The sequence below is a fragment of the Haliotis cracherodii genome, unplaced genomic scaffold, assembly GCF_022045235.1.
Source record: "Haliotis cracherodii isolate W230 unplaced genomic scaffold, xgHalCrac1.p SCAF_7, whole genome shotgun sequence".
NCBI classification, from domain to species: domain Eukaryota; kingdom Metazoa; phylum Mollusca; class Gastropoda; order Lepetellida; family Haliotidae; genus Haliotis; species Haliotis cracherodii.
In genome coordinates this window covers 38486126-38504519 of record NW_027266330.1, presented here as the reverse complement: position 1 = coordinate 38504519, position 18394 = coordinate 38486126, and the positions used below count along the sequence as shown (strand labels likewise).

Genomic DNA, 18394 nt, shown 5'->3' with positions numbered 1-18394 from the left:
GAGAGAGAGAGAGAGAGAGAGAGAGAGAGAGAGAGAGAGAGAGTATATTCTTGAAATAAATAATTATGCCTTAGACTTTTGAAAAGAACAAGATAATGTCTGCCTCACAAATTACATGGTTGTAAGATGTTTTCCTTATAATAATATCCGGGCTCATAGCCTTGATAAAAATAATCTGATTATCAGAAAGAATGTGTTGGCAGTATAAGGGTGGCATTCACTCATTACGTTTTCTATATCATAACAACCACCTGAAGTTGAGATGTGTGAGCCGACGCTCATGACTGCATCACATGTGACGTCATAGATCCTTGACACGAGATGCACAATTTGTCTCGTGCAGGATTAGCTTGTTAAGTTTGGAAATCACGTGCAGCATATCGTGATGAGAATAAGACACTCTGAGATAACTTTTGACTGATAGTTAGTTTAGTCAGTAATTGGTACACAGTGGATACACCTCTTCTTGACGTACATACTTCTCTGTATGCTTCTGTGGTGCGCGTTTCTTTGGAGAAATGGAGAATGTTGAAAGACTGCTAACACAGGAAGTAGCAAAGGTTCAGAAGTATTAGGGTTAGATTAGAGATATATTCTGTATTCGGAAGTGCACACATTATTAATTTTGTGTCTTTATTGGTAAAAGACGTGTGTTTATGTAAGTGGTTTTGTTCAATACTACATGTCTGAAATTAGACTTTTGAACGCATTACGTGAAGAAAACTACCAGCAATACAGTTCTGTTTTGTACGTTCTGTAGAACAGATCATTTGATGCAGATGAATAATGTCATATGTTTGTCTTAATTCATATTCTTGGTCAGTTTGACACAGTAGTATAAGGTCCGAAACAGATTGTGCAGAGTTGTGTCCCTTTGGCTTTCCAGGAAGCAGTGATCATGGTTTCTATTTGTACTTTTTTGTTTGTTGTTTAACGCCGCACTCAGCAATATTCCAGCTATATGACGGCGGTCGGTAAATAATCGAGTCCGGACCAGACAATCCAGTGATTTACATCATGAGCATCTTTCCACATAATTGGGATACGATGACATGCATCAACCAAGTCAGCGAGCCTGACCACCTGATCCCGTTACTTGCCTCTTACGACAATCATTGCCTTTTAGGGCAATAATGGCTTCGAATACAGGCTTCTAGTTCTGTCAGCACCACACTCACGCAATCTGAACATTAGTATTGAAGCCATGGGGAATTTGATAAAATGGCAAAACACCACTAATGTTTCACGTGCATGTGCTCAGACACCGTGGGTGGTTGTACTGTTATATCTGTAACAATGTATACTAACGGAAAAAAGGTAACTGTCCTTAACATGAAGTTCAATAAAAATAAATGTATTCTGAAATGAAATAATTCAATCCATATTGATAAAAACAACTCCTTTTCTCAACATTCGTGATTCATAGTTTGCAGGTGCATGTTAATGCACGACGCACAATTTGGATGACGCCCACCTGGCTATTTAATGTGAACTCAATGACTTTTTAGCTATCAGGTGCTCATGAAACACTTTTGTTTAACCGTAAGTAACGCCAACGTAATGCCACGGCTACGTGCTTTGGGTATGCTGCAAACAGAATATAAGTTGCCAGACATTAAATGTTCACCGAAACACGATATCATCTCTTCAGAGACGTTATCTATGTGATTGAGTAAGTGAGTGAGTTGGGTTTAACACCGCTTTTAACAGTATTACAGTTATATCACGGCCTGTCATCTTAATGTGGGAGGAAAGCCCGAAGTGATGCAGGTCTCAGACGTTTACCACTTCGGTGAAACCCACGAGCACGGGTATGGTGCCGACAAACCTAGAAACATAACTGGGAAGAACCGGGATTCGAACCCACAATTATAGGTTTCTGGCGTGCCCAAGGGACGCAACTCTGCACAGCGAATCGCGGCGCCTCAGACGACTGGGCCACCCGTGCCACCTCAGAGAACAAGACATACTTTGATTTTATTGCCATATCTATCTAGGTTGTAGGAGGTCAAACGCAGTCCAAACTTGTTAAGCGTTGGCGATCTTCGTGAAACAGTTAGCGCCAGGATCATGTAGTCTGATGGAGACATTGTGGACATTGGAGACGATAAAATGAACACGGATATGACACGTGCTTTACGCGTTGAGATGAAGCATGATGAAACGGAACAGCTTTCTGAAGTACAGTCTCAAGAGGATAAGGGCGTAGATAGTAATGGTGGACTACCCATAGACCGGGGATGGGCCTGGGCAATACTTGGAGGTAGTATTCACACTGTTTACACAATAAACTATACTCACCCCTTCCAGCAGTGTTTATACGTTGTGTGTGATCTCGGAAAACAACAAGACAGAGATATGAATTAACATTTTCAAAGAGACATCAAAATCTCTGATTAATAGAAATGTTTGAAACCATGTATAAGTACTATTCTTTTGTTGAAAGACATTTTTCATTGCTATAATCTTACAGTGATGAAAAGATGCCCTAATGTCCACTGTAATAAGACAAGCTGACAAAATCCAAAACTAGGACTAGTGATTAATGATAAAGATGTATATTTATAATACAGACAACTCTAATATATGTAGGGGCCGGTCGGGTAGCCTAGTGGTTAAAGCGTTCGCTCGTCACGCCGAAGACCCGGATTCGATTCCCGACAAGGGTACAATGTGTGAAGCCCATTTCTGGTGTTCCCCGCCGTGATATTGCTGGATTATTGCTAAAAGCGGCGTAAAACCATACTCACTCACTCACTCACTCTAATATATGTAAAGTAAGTAATGGTTCTTGTTTATGACAACTGAGAGGAAATGATACAACGGTTAATGAAACATTTCCATCTGCATATTTCAGGTTGTTTTCTGAATGCAATGCTGATGGCAGGTTACAACAAATCTATGGCTTTGTTCTTTGTGGAGTATTTAGAAATGTTTGATGCGTCCACAACCACCACAACTCTCATAATGGGAGTCAAAGCAATGACAAAGAGCCTGATGTGTAAGTATATTCATGTATCAAGTTTTAATCATTTTACGAACCTGACAAACCAGGTACGCCCCCAAGACGATGAGGTATGATGTTATTTTTAATATTCGAATATTTGATTTAACATGTATTCAGATAGTAACATGATGAGCTTTATGAGCCATGATGAACTTTTACGACTCGACCACCCCATTGCCGCTTCAAGTACAGGATATATAATAAATTTTATCCATCGGTTACATAATAGAATGTAGCAAGCATTCAGGGCCAAAGACACCGATCTGAGAAACCTATCATACGTATATGTCTAAGCAGTGGCCACGTGTCTAATAACTTTATACTTCTAGCTCTGGTTACAATGCACGTTCTGTTGGAGTTTCTGGGGACGAGGAAGACAGTCATGCTGGGAGGGTTTCTCAGTGTGTCAGCTATACTCTCAGCCACCTTTGCACCCAGTATTGAAGTCATCATATGTGTTCATAGCGTTCTTGCGGGTATACATTCCAGGCTGCTTTTGAATGAGAGTGCGAATGTTGTGCTAAACTCCAATCAGCAGTAATCGATATATTTCAAAGCGGCATGTCCAGCAATGCTCGAAGCAATCGGAATATAATGACAAACATTCGTCAGATCACACATTACATTTCCACACAGTCTTTATGTTAGTCGCCCCTATTGCTATGAAACGACAATTCTGACACGGAACTCCAGTGTAGTGTGTTTGAGTTACTTGTGCAGTGGTAATATTGCTAAGGAAAACAAACAAAATGTAGTAGAATTACCATGATTACTCATACCATTGCATTAATCCGAAATATGTTGCATATGTATTTCATGTATTGCAGGAATTGGTCATTCAATGATACATGCACCTGCCATAGTGTTGGTAGGTAAATACTTCAAGAAACGCAGAGGTCTCGCTACCACCACTGCCAGTACAGACATGAGCTGTGCATCAGGATTGTTCCCAATTTTTTCACAATATCTCCTCAATGAGTACGGTATCCGTGGAACTTTGTTTATATTTGCTGGACTTACAATGAATTTGTGGGTAGGAGCATCCCTATTTCGCCCTCTAGAATTTTATAGAAAGAAATCCACGATGGCCAACAAGCTACTCCAAACCAATGACCAAGTGGGTTTTCAGTCTTGTCCTGGTATTGGCACAGTACTTCCTGACCCACAGTCGGAAACAAACAGTTATATCGCCGGTGACAGACCCAAACCAACACACACATGCCTGAGGAATGTGAAAAAAATCTTAAATGCATTTGACTTTACTCTGTTCAAGAAGCCCATGTTTCTGCTGATCGTTGGTGTGTGTCATTTTGCTGTGGTGGTGAAACAAGTTTCAACATATCTTCCTGCACGGTTGAACAAATTGGGATACAGTCAATCGGAGGCAGCATTTTTGTTGCTCATCTCTGGAGTTCTTGACTTCATTAGTAGGATTTTATATAGATTTTTAGCTGATCTGAAATATCTTCGTGTCAGTCAATTAATGTCCATTGGTCTTGTGTTCTTGGGACTGTCATCTCAGTTTATCGTGTATTACACAACATACCCTTTACTTGTGGCCTACTGTGTTGTGATTGGCATCTTCGGAAGTGCATATCAGTGCCTCCTACCGTTGATGGTTGTAGATTTCATGGGAGTCGACTACATGGCAAAAACTATTGGATTTACAGCTCTGTTCCAGGGATTTGCTATTTCACTAACACACCCCATCATAGGTACATGAAACAGTTTGTACACTCTTTAAAATGTAGAATGCGAAATTAGTTTTTAAAATATAATGATCCAATTGGCCGATAACGTAACAATATTACGAAATTACCAAACAAAATAGTTGAAGATATTCGCCTCCTTAATATGTTACTTCGAAGTGGAATTGTTTTGTCTTGATTTTTTTCAGGAAGTATTCGCGACGTGAGCGGATCATACGTAGCCTGTTTTCATTATCTGGGATTTACTGCATTCTTTGCTGCGGGACTGTTGCTGTGTGAGCCGGTAGTGAGGCGATATGAATCCAAAAGAAAGGGTCCTACACGAACAGAAAACGATGAGTCGACAGAGCCACTTAAATAACCAACTCCTTGCATGAATTTCCATTCAGAAGGTAATACACTGTTACTTGTATGTACCGTACTCGTTAATTATAATGTATAAGGTATGTTTTCATTAACCCTTATCTCATCCTAACCCAGACATGAGTGTAACAGTACCATAACATGTATGTATGTATGTATGTATGTATGTATGTATGTATGTATGTATGTATGTATGTATGTATGTATGTATGTATGTATGTATTGAATTTCAGAGTAACTTGAGTCCATGTTAAATTCCAGTGGGATGTTGTAAAACAAAGTTAATTTGTCGTTGTCAAGTGGCCACAGCATAAAACAATCGTCAATGTATATCATATACATATTTGAAGCATTGTTCGGTCACACGATGCGAATGAATAAATATTTATTCGTTTTCCGATAGTGGCCACAACATAAAACAATCGTCAATGTATATTATATACATATATGAAGCATTGTTCGGTCACACGATGCGAATGAATAAATATTTATTCGTTTTCCGATAGTGGCCACAACATAAAACAATCGTCAATGTATATTATATACATATATGAAGCATTGTTCGGTCACACGATGCGAATGAATAAGTATTTATTCGTTTTCCAGATAGGAAGAAGCATCAATGTCAATCATTGCACATAAACGTAATGACATAAGACATGACATAACATCAACACGTGGACAGATATCAGCCGAATGTCTTATGGCTGCCCTTGACCTCAATACGTCAATGATAGAGACTGCAGTGAATGTCTGCTTTGTCGACGGTGAGGTAACACAAATAACGATACATTCAGTCTCTGTGCAATGAGTAATGTTAAAGGGGATGACAAGGACGTTTTAAATACAGGAGAAAAAAGCCGAGTAAGTAAGGAAGGACTACCTATCGACCGAGGATGGGCTTGGGCTATACTGGGAGGTAAGTATATACATATACAACGACTACAAGTGTAACAACTCAAACATATACTTTTCTGTATACAGTAGCCATTTAAAATATCGTACCCTGTATTTATTTTCAGAGGAACACATTTTTGTTCACAAGATAACATCACTCATATTGAAAAGCAGAAACTGAAATCGAAAATGTTAAGATGACATAGTGTGTTACTCTCAAAATTGTGTTTACCAAATGTCGAGATCGGATATTCATTTCAGGGTGTTTTATGAATGCTATGCTCACGGACGGATACAACCGATCTCTGGCGCTATTCTTCGTGGAATACCTGGATATGTTTGGTGCATCTACAACGAAGACAACCCTCATCCTTGGGGTAAAAGCTATGACCTACAGCCTAATGTGTAAGCAGACTAATTACAACATATCATTATCCTGATTGAATTAAATAGTATCTATTTTAGGGTATATGTTTTACTTTTTACATTGTGAAATTATGTTTCTGATTGTGTTTAGAGGAGACTTCTCACCCATGTTTGTAAACAGCAGAACTCAATCACTTTATACTGCGTGCTCTTAATGACATGCCCTGAGTAGGCTTGGAAGAGAGATGATTGTATTTGTATCTGAAATGAGTCATTACCTTCGTGATACCTGGACACATACAACTCCTCCTACTAGTTGGCCGGAAGACTTATACCCATGCGCGGATACAATTATATTTGGAAAAGAAGGGCTAGTGATTAGGCAATTTCTCATTCAGTAACCACATGATACTTTTTTCAGCAATTGTGTCAGTCATTGTTTTGTATTTTTATCTTAAGGATACCAGATCTAGATCAGCTACACAATACATAAAAAGAGGTTATCACGCGAGTGTGTTCGGGGATGGTAAATATCTTGTATTAGGAATAAACATTGTATTTAGCGAGCCATCCAAGTTTTCCTCGAATGTGCGCATTAATATGTACTACGTCACAGGGTAAGTGATGTGTCAGTCGGACAGCGACAGTAGCCAATATAGTTCCAAATGAAACATTTTTCTTATACAGTGGCGAACCAACATATACGCAAAACAACAATTGCCAACACGAATTTTGCCCTTTGTCAAAGGGAAGCTGCTCTAACCCTAGTCTATGAGACGTCACGGCCAAGGTCAGACGTTGTTGACAGTCTGTCCTGTCAAAACATTACAAAAGTAGTCCCTACGTGATCTTTGATATTTGCATCTCTATCCGCATATGACCCCAACGGATATCGTTTTATCCGTTGGCTTTATTCTGCTGAGAAACCTACCCATTATATGATAAATGAATGTATGCTTAATAAAAAAGAGGGAGAGGGATGCTTACCTGCATCCTGCTTCTGGATTCATGTGTGGTGCCAATGAACTAGTGTACAAATTTAATTGCCACATTGCTTAACGTTGTGCTAATGTCATGTTTTGATTATGATTACCGTCCAGCCCTAGTTACAGATCTAACTGGAGTAGCGCAAAGATAAAACACAGGATGTCGTGTAGTTAGGTCAGAAATCAGAGATCAGAAGAAACGCCCAAAAACATGTACATCATAATAGACATAAAGGTTCATACATATTATGTTGATATATCTATTCAATTACGACATCACAGTGACAACATCGTAGACAGTAAATAGAACCCATATGTTTACCAAATACATTTAAGGATAACGTTTGTCAAAATATTTATTTTGCATCAGCATACATACATAATAAACTGAGGGGCAAAAGAAACGCCATCAAATAAATAATGGTCGTCAATTTTCAACAAATTTGCCAAACAGCACGAAAACAGTTGGGAACACATAACTGGAATGCAAGTTACCTATTCCCTGTGAATATGTGCACGTGATTGACGTTTGTTTTTGCGAGAAAAGTGTATTTAATCACTACAAAATGCAAAATGTGCACAAAGAAACTCGTATGAAATTCTGGTACAAAACATGAGCAGGATTGTACTCTCTCATCACATGAAACCGTTTAAGACAACGAACAAGCCTCGGCTAACCGCAGAGCAGAAGGAGTGAGCCATCGGTGTGTTGCAAATGGGAGCGACGCAGGAGCACGTTGCCAGGATCAAAGGCTGCTTTAAGTGCACCATCGCCAGACTTGTCACACGTCACAGGCAAACTGGCAGTACTGCAGACAGGCCGAGGAGTGGAAGACCCAAGTTCAAGAGTGCTCTTCAGCAACTAGAGTAGACTCTTCAAGTTCGGCGGGCTCGAATCTACCGACCGTGTGGTGAACAGACGGCACGTTGTTACGTCCAAGTGGAGACTTAATTATGGAGTAGGTAGTGTCATGGTCTGGGGGAACCAGAACACGGATCTGGTCATCATCGACAGCTCAAGTCACTTGCGACTTTCTGACAATGTGACCGTATTACGGAGGCCAGCCAGATCACCGGATGCGCCGCCCGTAGAGAATCTCTGGGACCAACTTGGACGCAGGATTCAGAAACATCAAGAGCCGCCATTGACGAGCTATACCTTGGCATTTGCCCTGCAGGAAGAATGGTGTAGGATTCCTAATTAGGATGTCAGGACTCGTGTGCTCAGTTTGACGTCGTGTTCTGGCTTGCAACGTTGCTTGAGGGGGTCACCTCCGATACCGAGACATGTGTGTAGCACGGGACTTTAAAAGAGTTCGACGTGGATTCTGTGGATGTGATCGAATACGGGACAGTGCACTCAGCATGATAAACGTGTCTGCAGAACTTTAAGTACATGTTTTTTTATCTTATTATTTTCAAAAAACGTTTTTGAATAATTGTTTTCTATATAATAAAACATAAACTGTTACTTAATTTTGCTTGTGTTTTGTTTTGGATCAGAAAATTGTTTGGTGGCGTTTCTTTTGCCCGTCAGTAAAGTATGCTATACATTTACATACAAATCAGCTGGATCCACGAAGAGGGAGCAGACATATAGTGTCGGAGTTCCTATTTGTTCTTTAGTTATTTACAAACTTAATGACCTAGTTATAATATTAGAATGACCATAACTCTATGGCCATATGTATTAACTAGTTAGATCAATATCTAAATCCAATGCACTATATACAACTACTAAAAGTGTATATGTAACACCAAACAACTAACACATTTGACATTGAAAAACGTACCTGTAAGTATACAGATATACATATTTTTATGTACAGTGGTAACCCATCTTATGGTTGTATACTTTTAGCACTGGTTACTATGAACGTTCTGTTGGAGTTTCTGGGGACGAGGAAGACAGTCATGATGGGCGGGCTCCTCATCGTGTCAGCTATTCTCTCAGCAACCATTGCACCCAACATCATGGTTCTCATATGTGTTCATAGTGTTCTTTCAGGTAAGTCCTGACGCCAGTGTTGTGACCATTTGATAGAAGAAAATATTAACGACATGAAAAGAGAAAGTTCATTTGATATCTTATAGATCAATGTTATCAAAGACATGTCCTCTAAAAGCTGCCAGATGGCGCTGTTATGTTTATAGTGTTGGACAAAGTCCATTGTTCTAATGTGTTCTAACCAAATAAGTCCATTGGTCTAATGTGTGAAGCCAAATATATAATTGGACAATGATGGTAATTTCATCCTAACGTAACACTCACCCTCTACATTATATGCCCTATACCCAGGTGACACTTTATGTTCCAATATCATTACAAGCTCGTCAACCAAGAGATGTCATCAACAGTAACCATACCACATTCATCCATACACAACAATGACTGTTTCCATTCTCCTGTTACAGGAATGGGTGATTCCATGATACATTCGCCCGCTATAGTGCTGATTGGGAAGTATTTCAAGAAACGCCGAGGCCTAGCTACAGCAACTGCAAGTTCAGCGATGAGTTTAGCATCCGGTATATTTCCAGTATTTTCTCAATATTTGCTTGACGAATATGGTATTCGAGGCACATTGCTGATTTACACAGGCCTAATGATGAATATATGGGTAGGGGCATCTTTATATCGACCTCTACACTTCTATGAAAGAAAAGTGAAACCTGATGACCCTCAGGACGCTGCATATCAGCTGGAAGCGAGCAAGGTCTTCAGCGAAGAAGATGTCATTGGGACAGATCATGGAGCAAAGCAAACATATATTATTCACAATGGAAGTACTAGGAGTTGTAACGTTGTTGTAAAGGACACCGCCAATAGGTTCCTCGATCCTCAAAACGCAGATTCCTTTAGGAAAAGGACATACTCTGAAGGTTCAAAATGGATCCCAAAGGAATTTGTTTCGGAGTCTGAGAAGCTGGTATATATCAGTAACCCAGACCTTGTGAACATCCCAATATTCATACCTAAATTGTGTGATTCAGCTAAAAAGGAAATACCTGTAGATGACAGTAATCAAAGAAAATCCGCCGTCGTAAGAAATTTTGGGAAGGTTATTAAAGCCTTTGACTTTTCATTGTTCAAGAATCCGATGTTCCTTCTTATTGTGGTATGTTGTCAGTTTGGTGTTGTTCAGAGACACTTCCCAACATACCTCCCGGCACAGATGAAGGAAATGGGATACAACAAATCTGATGCAGCATTTCTGTTGCTCATCTCCGGAATTCTTGACTTCTTAAGCAGACTGTTCTATGGATTTATAGCGGATCTTGGATATCTTCGTGTCTGTCAAATCATGGCCATTGGTCTTGTGATCTCAGGATTAGCATCTCAGTTTATAATGTTTTACACAACATATCCTTTACTTATAGCCTACTGTGTAGTGATTGGAATATTTGGAAGTGCCTTTCCATGCCTTTTGCCATTGGTGATAGTGGATTTCATGGGAGTCGACTATATGGCAAAGACTCTTGGATTTACAGCATTATTCCAAGGATTTGCAATTTCATTAACACATCCAATTTTAGGTAAGAGGCCGAACATACTATTTTATCAATTTGAAACCATCAAGTGTGTCTTTATTGATCAATGTGAAGTATGGAACCCAAGACTTATGAACCATATCATGCCCAATATAAATGTGTACGTGCAGCAATCAGGGGACACTGCAGCAATCAGGGGGCTCTGTTGGCCTAGTCGCTGACACATCCTGATATACCTGTATTGATGTTCAAAGGAACGTTCAGCCCAACTCACTGATTTAGATTAGATGAACCTTTGTTTGCAATATCTATCAAATTTTAGCCTAATGAACGACATGATTTGAAATACGTCCTTAGGAAACATCATCTCAATGTTACAAGATGTGGAAACATGTTCGTTATGGCCATGATTTCATTTTCTAATTTTTACATGATTATTTTACAGGTGCATTACGTGATTTGAGCGGATCCTACCTTCCCTGTTTCCAGTACCTTGGTGCAGCCGCTGTCTTTGCTGCAGCATTGTTGCTCTGTGAGCCGCTTGTGCGACGTTATGTAGCAAGAACTCGGGAAGGATGACCATCAACGGATAATGAATGTATTGAGCCATTGAAATAGGCAATAACAATACAAGTTTTTTCTGTATACATTGCATGTCTATATTTATATTGATTTTTATGTACTCCCTTGGGCAATGGACTTCCAGATATAAAACAATTGACAAGTGGGAACATTGGCTCAAGGTGTCATTCTTTATATTTGCAGCAGCTGGACAGAATCCACAATTGAACAGATGTTTAATACTGCGGGCTTTCTCCCAAGTCATGTTGTTCAATGCGGCTCTAAACATAACTCACTCACTCAAAATGCAACATAAATAAATTTGTAGGGTAAGCTGACTTGGACCAAATGGTAATCCTAGGAGATATGTTTTCAGCCAATCAAAAGTTCGTTTGATTATCTGTTAAATAATATTTTACAAAATATGTCAGCCTAGCAGTTCAGGATGATCGTCAAAGCACAGATAATGTCTCATTTTTTTCACATGGAATTTATTAGAAGATCCGTATCATGAGTGGGAATGGGTTCCAGCCACTGGACCACACTTCCCCCTTAAAATGATTATTTCGCGACGTAATACTTTATCAATACGTCATTATTTCTGCTGGATTCAATGTCTATTTTTATATCAATGTATATATGCTACCTTGGGCATATGGATTCCCAATAGAAAACAGTGACAACTTGGCAATTTGCTTTAAGGTGCCATTCTTGATATTTGCAGCAGCTGGAGTGAATTCATAATTCAATAGACGTGTAAGATTTTTGGTTTTCCTCCCAAGTCAAGCTGTTCAATCTCACTCACTCAAAATGCAACATATAGACATTTAAAGGGTAAGCTGGCTAGGACCAAATGGTAAACCAAGCACATTTGTTTTAAGCCAACCAAATCCCTGCTTTGCAAAATATAGCAATCTAGCAGTTAATGGTTTCCATCAAAGCGGAGATAATGTGTCAATTGTTCACATTGGACATATCAGAAGATCTGTATCTAGAGTGGAAATGGGTAATTCTCCCCCTTTAAGTGATTAATTCACGCTGCAATACTTTATCTACACGTCATTTTTTTCAGCTGGAAGTATTTTTTCTATAAGATAATAAGACATGATAGTGAATTCGCCGTGCAGAATTAAATCTCTGAGTCGTGTTAGGATGCGATGGTCGTTGGATTGATTTGAGGATTCGCTCCAAATATGGCCATGGGTCTGTCCGCGATCTGCTTCACAGCCATGCTCGGACATGACCATGACATTAGCCGCAAGTTGCAACAGACACGGACATGTAGATGAAACACGGTACACATGTACGAAGCGTAAGTAACCCAGGCTTATGTCCCCCTCTGGCTCATGACACGATTTTCTTGTTCTTGTAAAGGAAATGCCATGAGTAATGTGGTGAAAGCTTTGATGTGGCACTTTTGGTGACGTTACTTGACATTATTTTGATTAAACAACTCTAAACTGTTACAGTACAGTACAATCCTGCAGTCCAGTTGTCACTGCCTTAAACATACATGCATTTATTTTAGGTCAATTAAAACCCATTTTCATTATATGCTAAAGACAATGTTATTATTACCGTCAAGCAGGTAATGATGACCATCAATGAGCCGTTAAAAGAAGTTCGCAAATGGAGATGATAACTGTGTGAAAGTTGAATTAGTTGATTGTGAGCAGATCACTTACTTCACAAAATTGGACAACATTCAAGTCACCGGTCACCTCGGTATGGGAGTTCATGACAACAAATGTAGGATACGTTTGTAACTAACCACAAACGCATGCATATTGCAGTCAGACCAAGACCATTATCGAAGATAATCGTGTATTTGTTATTAACATCTCCCAGCATGTCTATTGTGTGCAGCTCTGCATAGCGAATGGCATTGCATTGATTAATAGTACACCTGTGTGTCAAGACGATGTTTTGGCGTTCATAAATTACCAAAATACAAACACATGACTTTGGAAATATATTTATACCCGTATTGAAACACGGAATATTTACGATTAGTTGTGTGAGACAGGATGGCATTCACCTACTGTTTTCTAGGCGAATTTTCAACGATGACATAGCCTTTCACTTAGCAATACATTTGGCAAGCTCGTGTCCCCTTATATTGTTTAAATCGCTTCTTTAAGGTACTATGCAGTGCTGAATTTTAGAAGATTCTAGAATACTCTTGACTCCAAAGAGCATCTAAAGATAGTACTTTTTACACCACTGTTTATTTTAGATAGTAGATATATTCCTGACAACTAACCATTGTCAATACCCTAAGCTAAAACCTTCTACTGTAACTAAGCAGAAACAATGGACTAAAATTACCGTGGGTGGTTGTACTGTTATATCTGTAACATTGTATACTAACGCAACAAAGGTAACTGTCCTTAATATGAAGTTTAATAAAAATAAATGTATTCTGAAATGAAATAATTTAAAACATATTCATAAAAACAACTCCTTTTCTCAAAATTCGTGATTCATAGTTTGCACTTGCATGTTAATGCACGACGCACAATTTGGATGACGCCCACCTGGCTATTTAATGTGAACTCAATGATTTTTTAGCTATCAGTTGCTCATTAGACACTTTTGTTTAACCGTAAGTAACGCCAACGTAATGCCACGGCTACGTGCTTTGGGTATGCTGCAAACAGAATATGAGTTGCCAGACATTTAAATGTTCACCGAAACACGATATCATCTCTTTAGACACGTTATCAATAGCATCGCAACAGTCATGACTTCCATGGGGCCGCTAGACAACGTGTGGCGTCATTTCAACAGGACTACCATATTCGGTTGGTGTATTTACGGAATAGAGACCAAACTATCACATTAACAGCAATTCCTGGGTTAAGACCAATTGTTGACAGAATCGTACGTAACCGGTTGAGGGAACACAACATTCGGCCCCGACGTCCAGTGACAGGTATTGTTTCTTCAGACGTATGGCCACACATATCTTTTTTTGTTACATTCAATAGCATACCATTTACAACACTTTATATGAAGCACAGTTACTTGTTCGCTATGTGATTGAGTAAGTGAGTGAGTTGGGTTTAACACCGCTTTTAACAGTATTACAGTTATATCACGGCGTGTCATCTTAATGTGGGAGGAAAGCCCGAAGTGATGCAGGTTTCAGACGTTTACCACTTCGGTGAAACCCACGAGCACGGGTATGGTGCTGACAAACCTAGAAACGTAATTGGGGCAAACCGGGATTCAAACCCACAATCATAGGTTTCTGGCGTGCCCAAGGAACGCAACTCTGCACAGCGAATTGCGGCGCCTTAGACGACTCGGAGAACAAGACATACTTTGATTTTATTGCCATATCTCTCTAGGTGGTAGGAGGTCATACGCAGTCCAAACTTGTTAAGCGTCGGCGATCGTTGTGAAACAGTTAGCGCCAGGATCATGTCGTCTGCTGGAGACAGTGTGGACATTGGAGACGATAAAATGAACACGGATATGACACGTGCTCTACGCGTTGAGATGAAGCATGATGAAACGGAACAGCTTTCTGAAGTACAGTCTCAAGAGGATAAGGGCGTAGATAGTAATGGTGGACTACCCATAGACCGGGGATGGGCCTGGGCAATGCTTGGAGGTAGTATTCACACTGTTTACACATAAACTATACTCACCCCTTCCAGCAGTGTTTATACGTTGTGTGTGATCTCGGAAAACAGCAAGACAGAGATATGAATTAACATTTTCAAAGAGACATCAAAATCTCTGATTAATAGAAATGTTTGAAACCATGTATACGTACTATTCTTTTGTTGAAAGAAATTTTTCATTGCTATAATCTTACAGTGATGAAAAGATGCCCTAATGTCCACTGTAATAAGACAAGCTGACAAAATCCAAAACTAGGACTAGTGATTAATGATAAAGATGTATATTTATACTACAGACAACTCTAATATATGTAGGGGGCGGTCGGGTAGCCTAGTGGTTAAAGCGTTCGCTCGTCACGCCGAAGACCCGGATTCGATTCCCGACAAGGGTACAATGTGTGAAGCCAATTTCTGGTGTCCCCCGGCGTGATATTGCTGGATTATTGCTAAAAGCGGCGTAAAACCATACTCACTCACTCACTCTAATATATGTAAAGTAAGTAATGGTTCTTGTTTATGACAACTGAGAGGAAATGATACAACGGTTAATGAAACATTTCCATCTACATATTTCAGGTTGTTTTCTGAATGCAATGCTGATGGCAGGTTACAACAAATCTATGGCTTTGTTCTTTGTGGAGTATTTAGATATGTTTGATGCGTCCACAACCACCACAACTCTCATAATGGGAGTCAAAGCAATGACAAAGAGTCTGATGTGTAAGAAAATTTAAAGTATCAAGTTTTAATCATTTTACGAACCTGACCAACCAGGTACGCCACCAAGAAGATGAGGTATGATGTTATTTTTAATATTCGAATATTTAATTTAACATGTATTCAGATTGTAACATGATGAGCTTTATGAGCCATGATGAACTTTTACGACTCGACCACCCCATTGCCGCTTCAAGTACAGGATATAATAAATCTTATCCATCGGTTACATAATAGAATGTTGCAAGCATTCAGGGCCGAAAACAACCATCTGAGTAACCTATCATTCTTATATGTCTAAGCAGTGGCCACGTGTCTAATAACTTTATACTTCTAGCTCTGGTTACAATGCACGTTCTGTTGGAGTTTCTGGGGACGAGGAAGACAGTCATGCTGGGAGGGTTTCTCAGTGTGTCAGCTATACTCTCAGCCACCTTTGCACCCAGTCATCATTTGTGTTCATAGCGTTCTTGCAGGTATACATTCCAGGCTGCTTTGGAATGAGAGTGCGAATGTTGTGCTAAACTCCAATCAGCAGTAATCGATATATTTCAAAGCGGCATGTCCAACAATGCTCGAAGCAATCGGAATATAATGACAAACATTCGTCAAATCACACATTACATTTCCACACAGTCTTTATGTTAGTCGCCCCTATTGCAAGGAAACGACAATTCTGACACGGAACTCCAGTGTAGTGTGTTTGTGTTACTTGTGCAATGGTAATATTGCTAAGGAAAACAAACAAAATGTAGTACAATTACCATGATTACTCATACCATTGCATTTATTTATTATTATGTTGCATATGTATTTCATGTATTGCAGGAATTGGTCATTCAATGATACATGCACCTGCCATAGTGTTGGTAGGTAAATACTTCAAGAAACGCAGAGGTCTCGCTACCACCACCGCCAGTACAGCCATGAGCTATGCATCAGGATTGTTCCCAATTTTTTCACAATATCTCCTCAATGAGTACGGTATCCGTGGAACTTTGTTTATATTTGCTGGACTTACAATGAATATGTGGGTAGAAGCATCCCTGTTTCGACTTGTGGCCTACTGTGTTGTGATTGGCATCTTCGGAAGTGCATATCAGTGCCTCCTACCGTCGATGGTTGTAGATTTCATGGGAGTCGACTACATGGCAAAAACTATTGGATTTACAGCTCTGTTCCAGGGATTTGCTATTTCACTAACACATCCCTTCACAGGTACATGAAACAGTTTGTACTCTCTTTAAAATGTAGAATGCGAAATGAGTTTTTAAAATATAATGATCCAATTGGCCGATAATGTAACAATATTACGAAATTACCAAACAAAATAGTTTAAGATATTCGCCTTCTTAATATGTTACTTCGAAGAGGAATTGTTTTTTCTTGATTTTTTTCAGGAAGTATTCGCGACGTAAGCGGATCATACGTAGCCTGTTTTCATTATCTGGGATTTACTGCATTCTTTGCTGCGGGACTGTTGCTGTGTGAGCCGGTAGCGAGGCGATATGAATCCAAAAGAAAGGGTCCTACACGAACAGAAAACGATGAGTCGACAGAGCCACTTAAATAACCAACTCCTTGCATGAATTTCCATTCAGAAGGTAATAAACTGTTACTTGTATGTACCGTACTCGTTTATTATAATGTATAAGGTATGTTTTCATTAACCCTTATCTCATCCTAACCCAGACATGAGTGTAACAGTACCTAGCTCACATCACATTGCCTACACATGTCATAACATATATGTGACCACTACCACGACATTACCTGTATATGTTCATTTGTATCACATACTCTCCATGACTAGATAAACTAAAGATATTCTGAAGTTGAAATAATATGTACGTTTTGTTACATCAAACATACAGGTAAGACCACAATTGTCAAAGAAATTTTTAAATGATTAAGCCATAGAATCATAATAAAACGCGATAATATGTTTATGTTGTGAAGGCTGACTCAGCTCACATAAGTAACCAGTAACCAACAACTTACAGTTCATGGCATTTGACACAACATACCCTTTGTTTGCGGCTTTCTGTGTTTGGAACCTCCTGTAGTACATACAATGAGCATTAGTGATGGTTGATTTCATGGGACTATCTGGCAAAACCCCATCTTTGTTCCAAAGATTTGCAGCTGCCGAGATACATCCCATTATCGGTAAGATTCTTACTAAATGTCAATCAAAGGTCCAGTTCACAAAGGGACAAGTCTATTTCCTAATATTGAAAGTGCAATTTACTCGAGCATGAATTCTTTCAGTCAAAGCTAATACAAAAGGTATATATATAAGTAAATTAATATGATAAATGCATATTGTTAACAATTAAAACAACTTTAAAATGAAATTAAGTTGTAAATGTTTTAGATGATTCAGACAGATTGTTATGTTTGTACTTTCGAAGATTAGGAATGCCTATCAACTATTTTCTTACATGTAATAATATGAAAAGGCACAGCTCACCACCTATAAATAGTTCAAAGTAACTAAGAGTATGCTTTCATCATTTAAAACACACTCTGATAAAATAATGAAGTAGAATATGTATTACCAATAAATTCAAAACAGTTATGATGTTTTCTCCACACTAATGCAAATGTGCACTTCATATGTACAGTCCCCCGCCGTGATATTGCTGGAATATTGCTAAAAGC

The 18394-nt window shown here is 39.1% G+C and overlaps 2 protein-coding genes and 1 pseudogene across 2 annotated transcripts; all 3 read left to right on the top strand.

The window, feature by feature from the left end:
* The first annotated feature begins 1296 nt into the window (after positions 1–1296).
* LOC139448874 (monocarboxylate transporter 12-like) lies at positions 1297–5996 on the top strand. The gene is made up of 7 exons (XM_071230396.1): positions 1297–1317; positions 2077–2263; positions 2858–3001; positions 3337–3483; positions 3835–4722; positions 4905–5108; positions 5930–5996. Exons 1-6 carry the CDS (start codon positions 1297–1299, stop codon positions 5075–5077), a joined length of 1560 nt encoding a protein of 519 aa, XP_071086497.1. The 3' UTR covers positions 5078–5108; positions 5930–5996.
* On the top strand, positions 5848–11501 carry LOC139447123 (monocarboxylate transporter 5-like). The gene is made up of 5 exons (XM_071228303.1): positions 5848–5998; positions 6238–6381; positions 9190–9336; positions 9744–10865; positions 11266–11501. The coding sequence occupies exons 1-5, from the start codon at positions 5887–5889 to the stop codon at positions 11397–11399; spliced, it is 1659 nt and encodes a 552-aa protein (XP_071084404.1). The 5' UTR covers positions 5848–5886; the 3' UTR covers positions 11400–11501.
* Positions 11502–14807: 3306 nt separating this feature from the next.
* On the top strand, positions 14808–16956 carry LOC139448873 (monocarboxylate transporter 14-like; annotated as a pseudogene).
* Positions 16957–18394: the final 1438 nt, after the last annotated feature.

Excerpts from the sequence above, each read along its gene's own strand:
- LOC139448874 (XM_071230396.1), top strand. The coding sequence starts at position 1,297 with ATGTATACTAACGGAAAAAAG. Across the intron at positions 2,264-2,857 it reads GGCCTGGGCAATACTTGGAG|GTTGTTTTCTGAATGCAATG; the intron begins GTAGTATTCACA and ends TGCATATTTCAG. Across the intron at positions 3,002-3,336 it reads AATGACAAAGAGCCTGATGT|CTCTGGTTACAATGCACGTT; the intron begins GTAAGTATATTC and ends TTATACTTCTAG.
- LOC139447123 (XM_071228303.1), top strand. The coding sequence starts at position 5,887 with ATGAGTAATGTTAAAGGGGATGACAAGGACGTTTTAAATACAGGAGAA. Across the intron at positions 5,999-6,237 it reads GGCTTGGGCTATACTGGGAG|GGTGTTTTATGAATGCTATG; the intron begins GTAAGTATATAC and ends TATTCATTTCAG. Across the intron at positions 6,382-9,189 it reads TATGACCTACAGCCTAATGT|CACTGGTTACTATGAACGTT; the intron begins GTAAGCAGACTA and ends GTATACTTTTAG.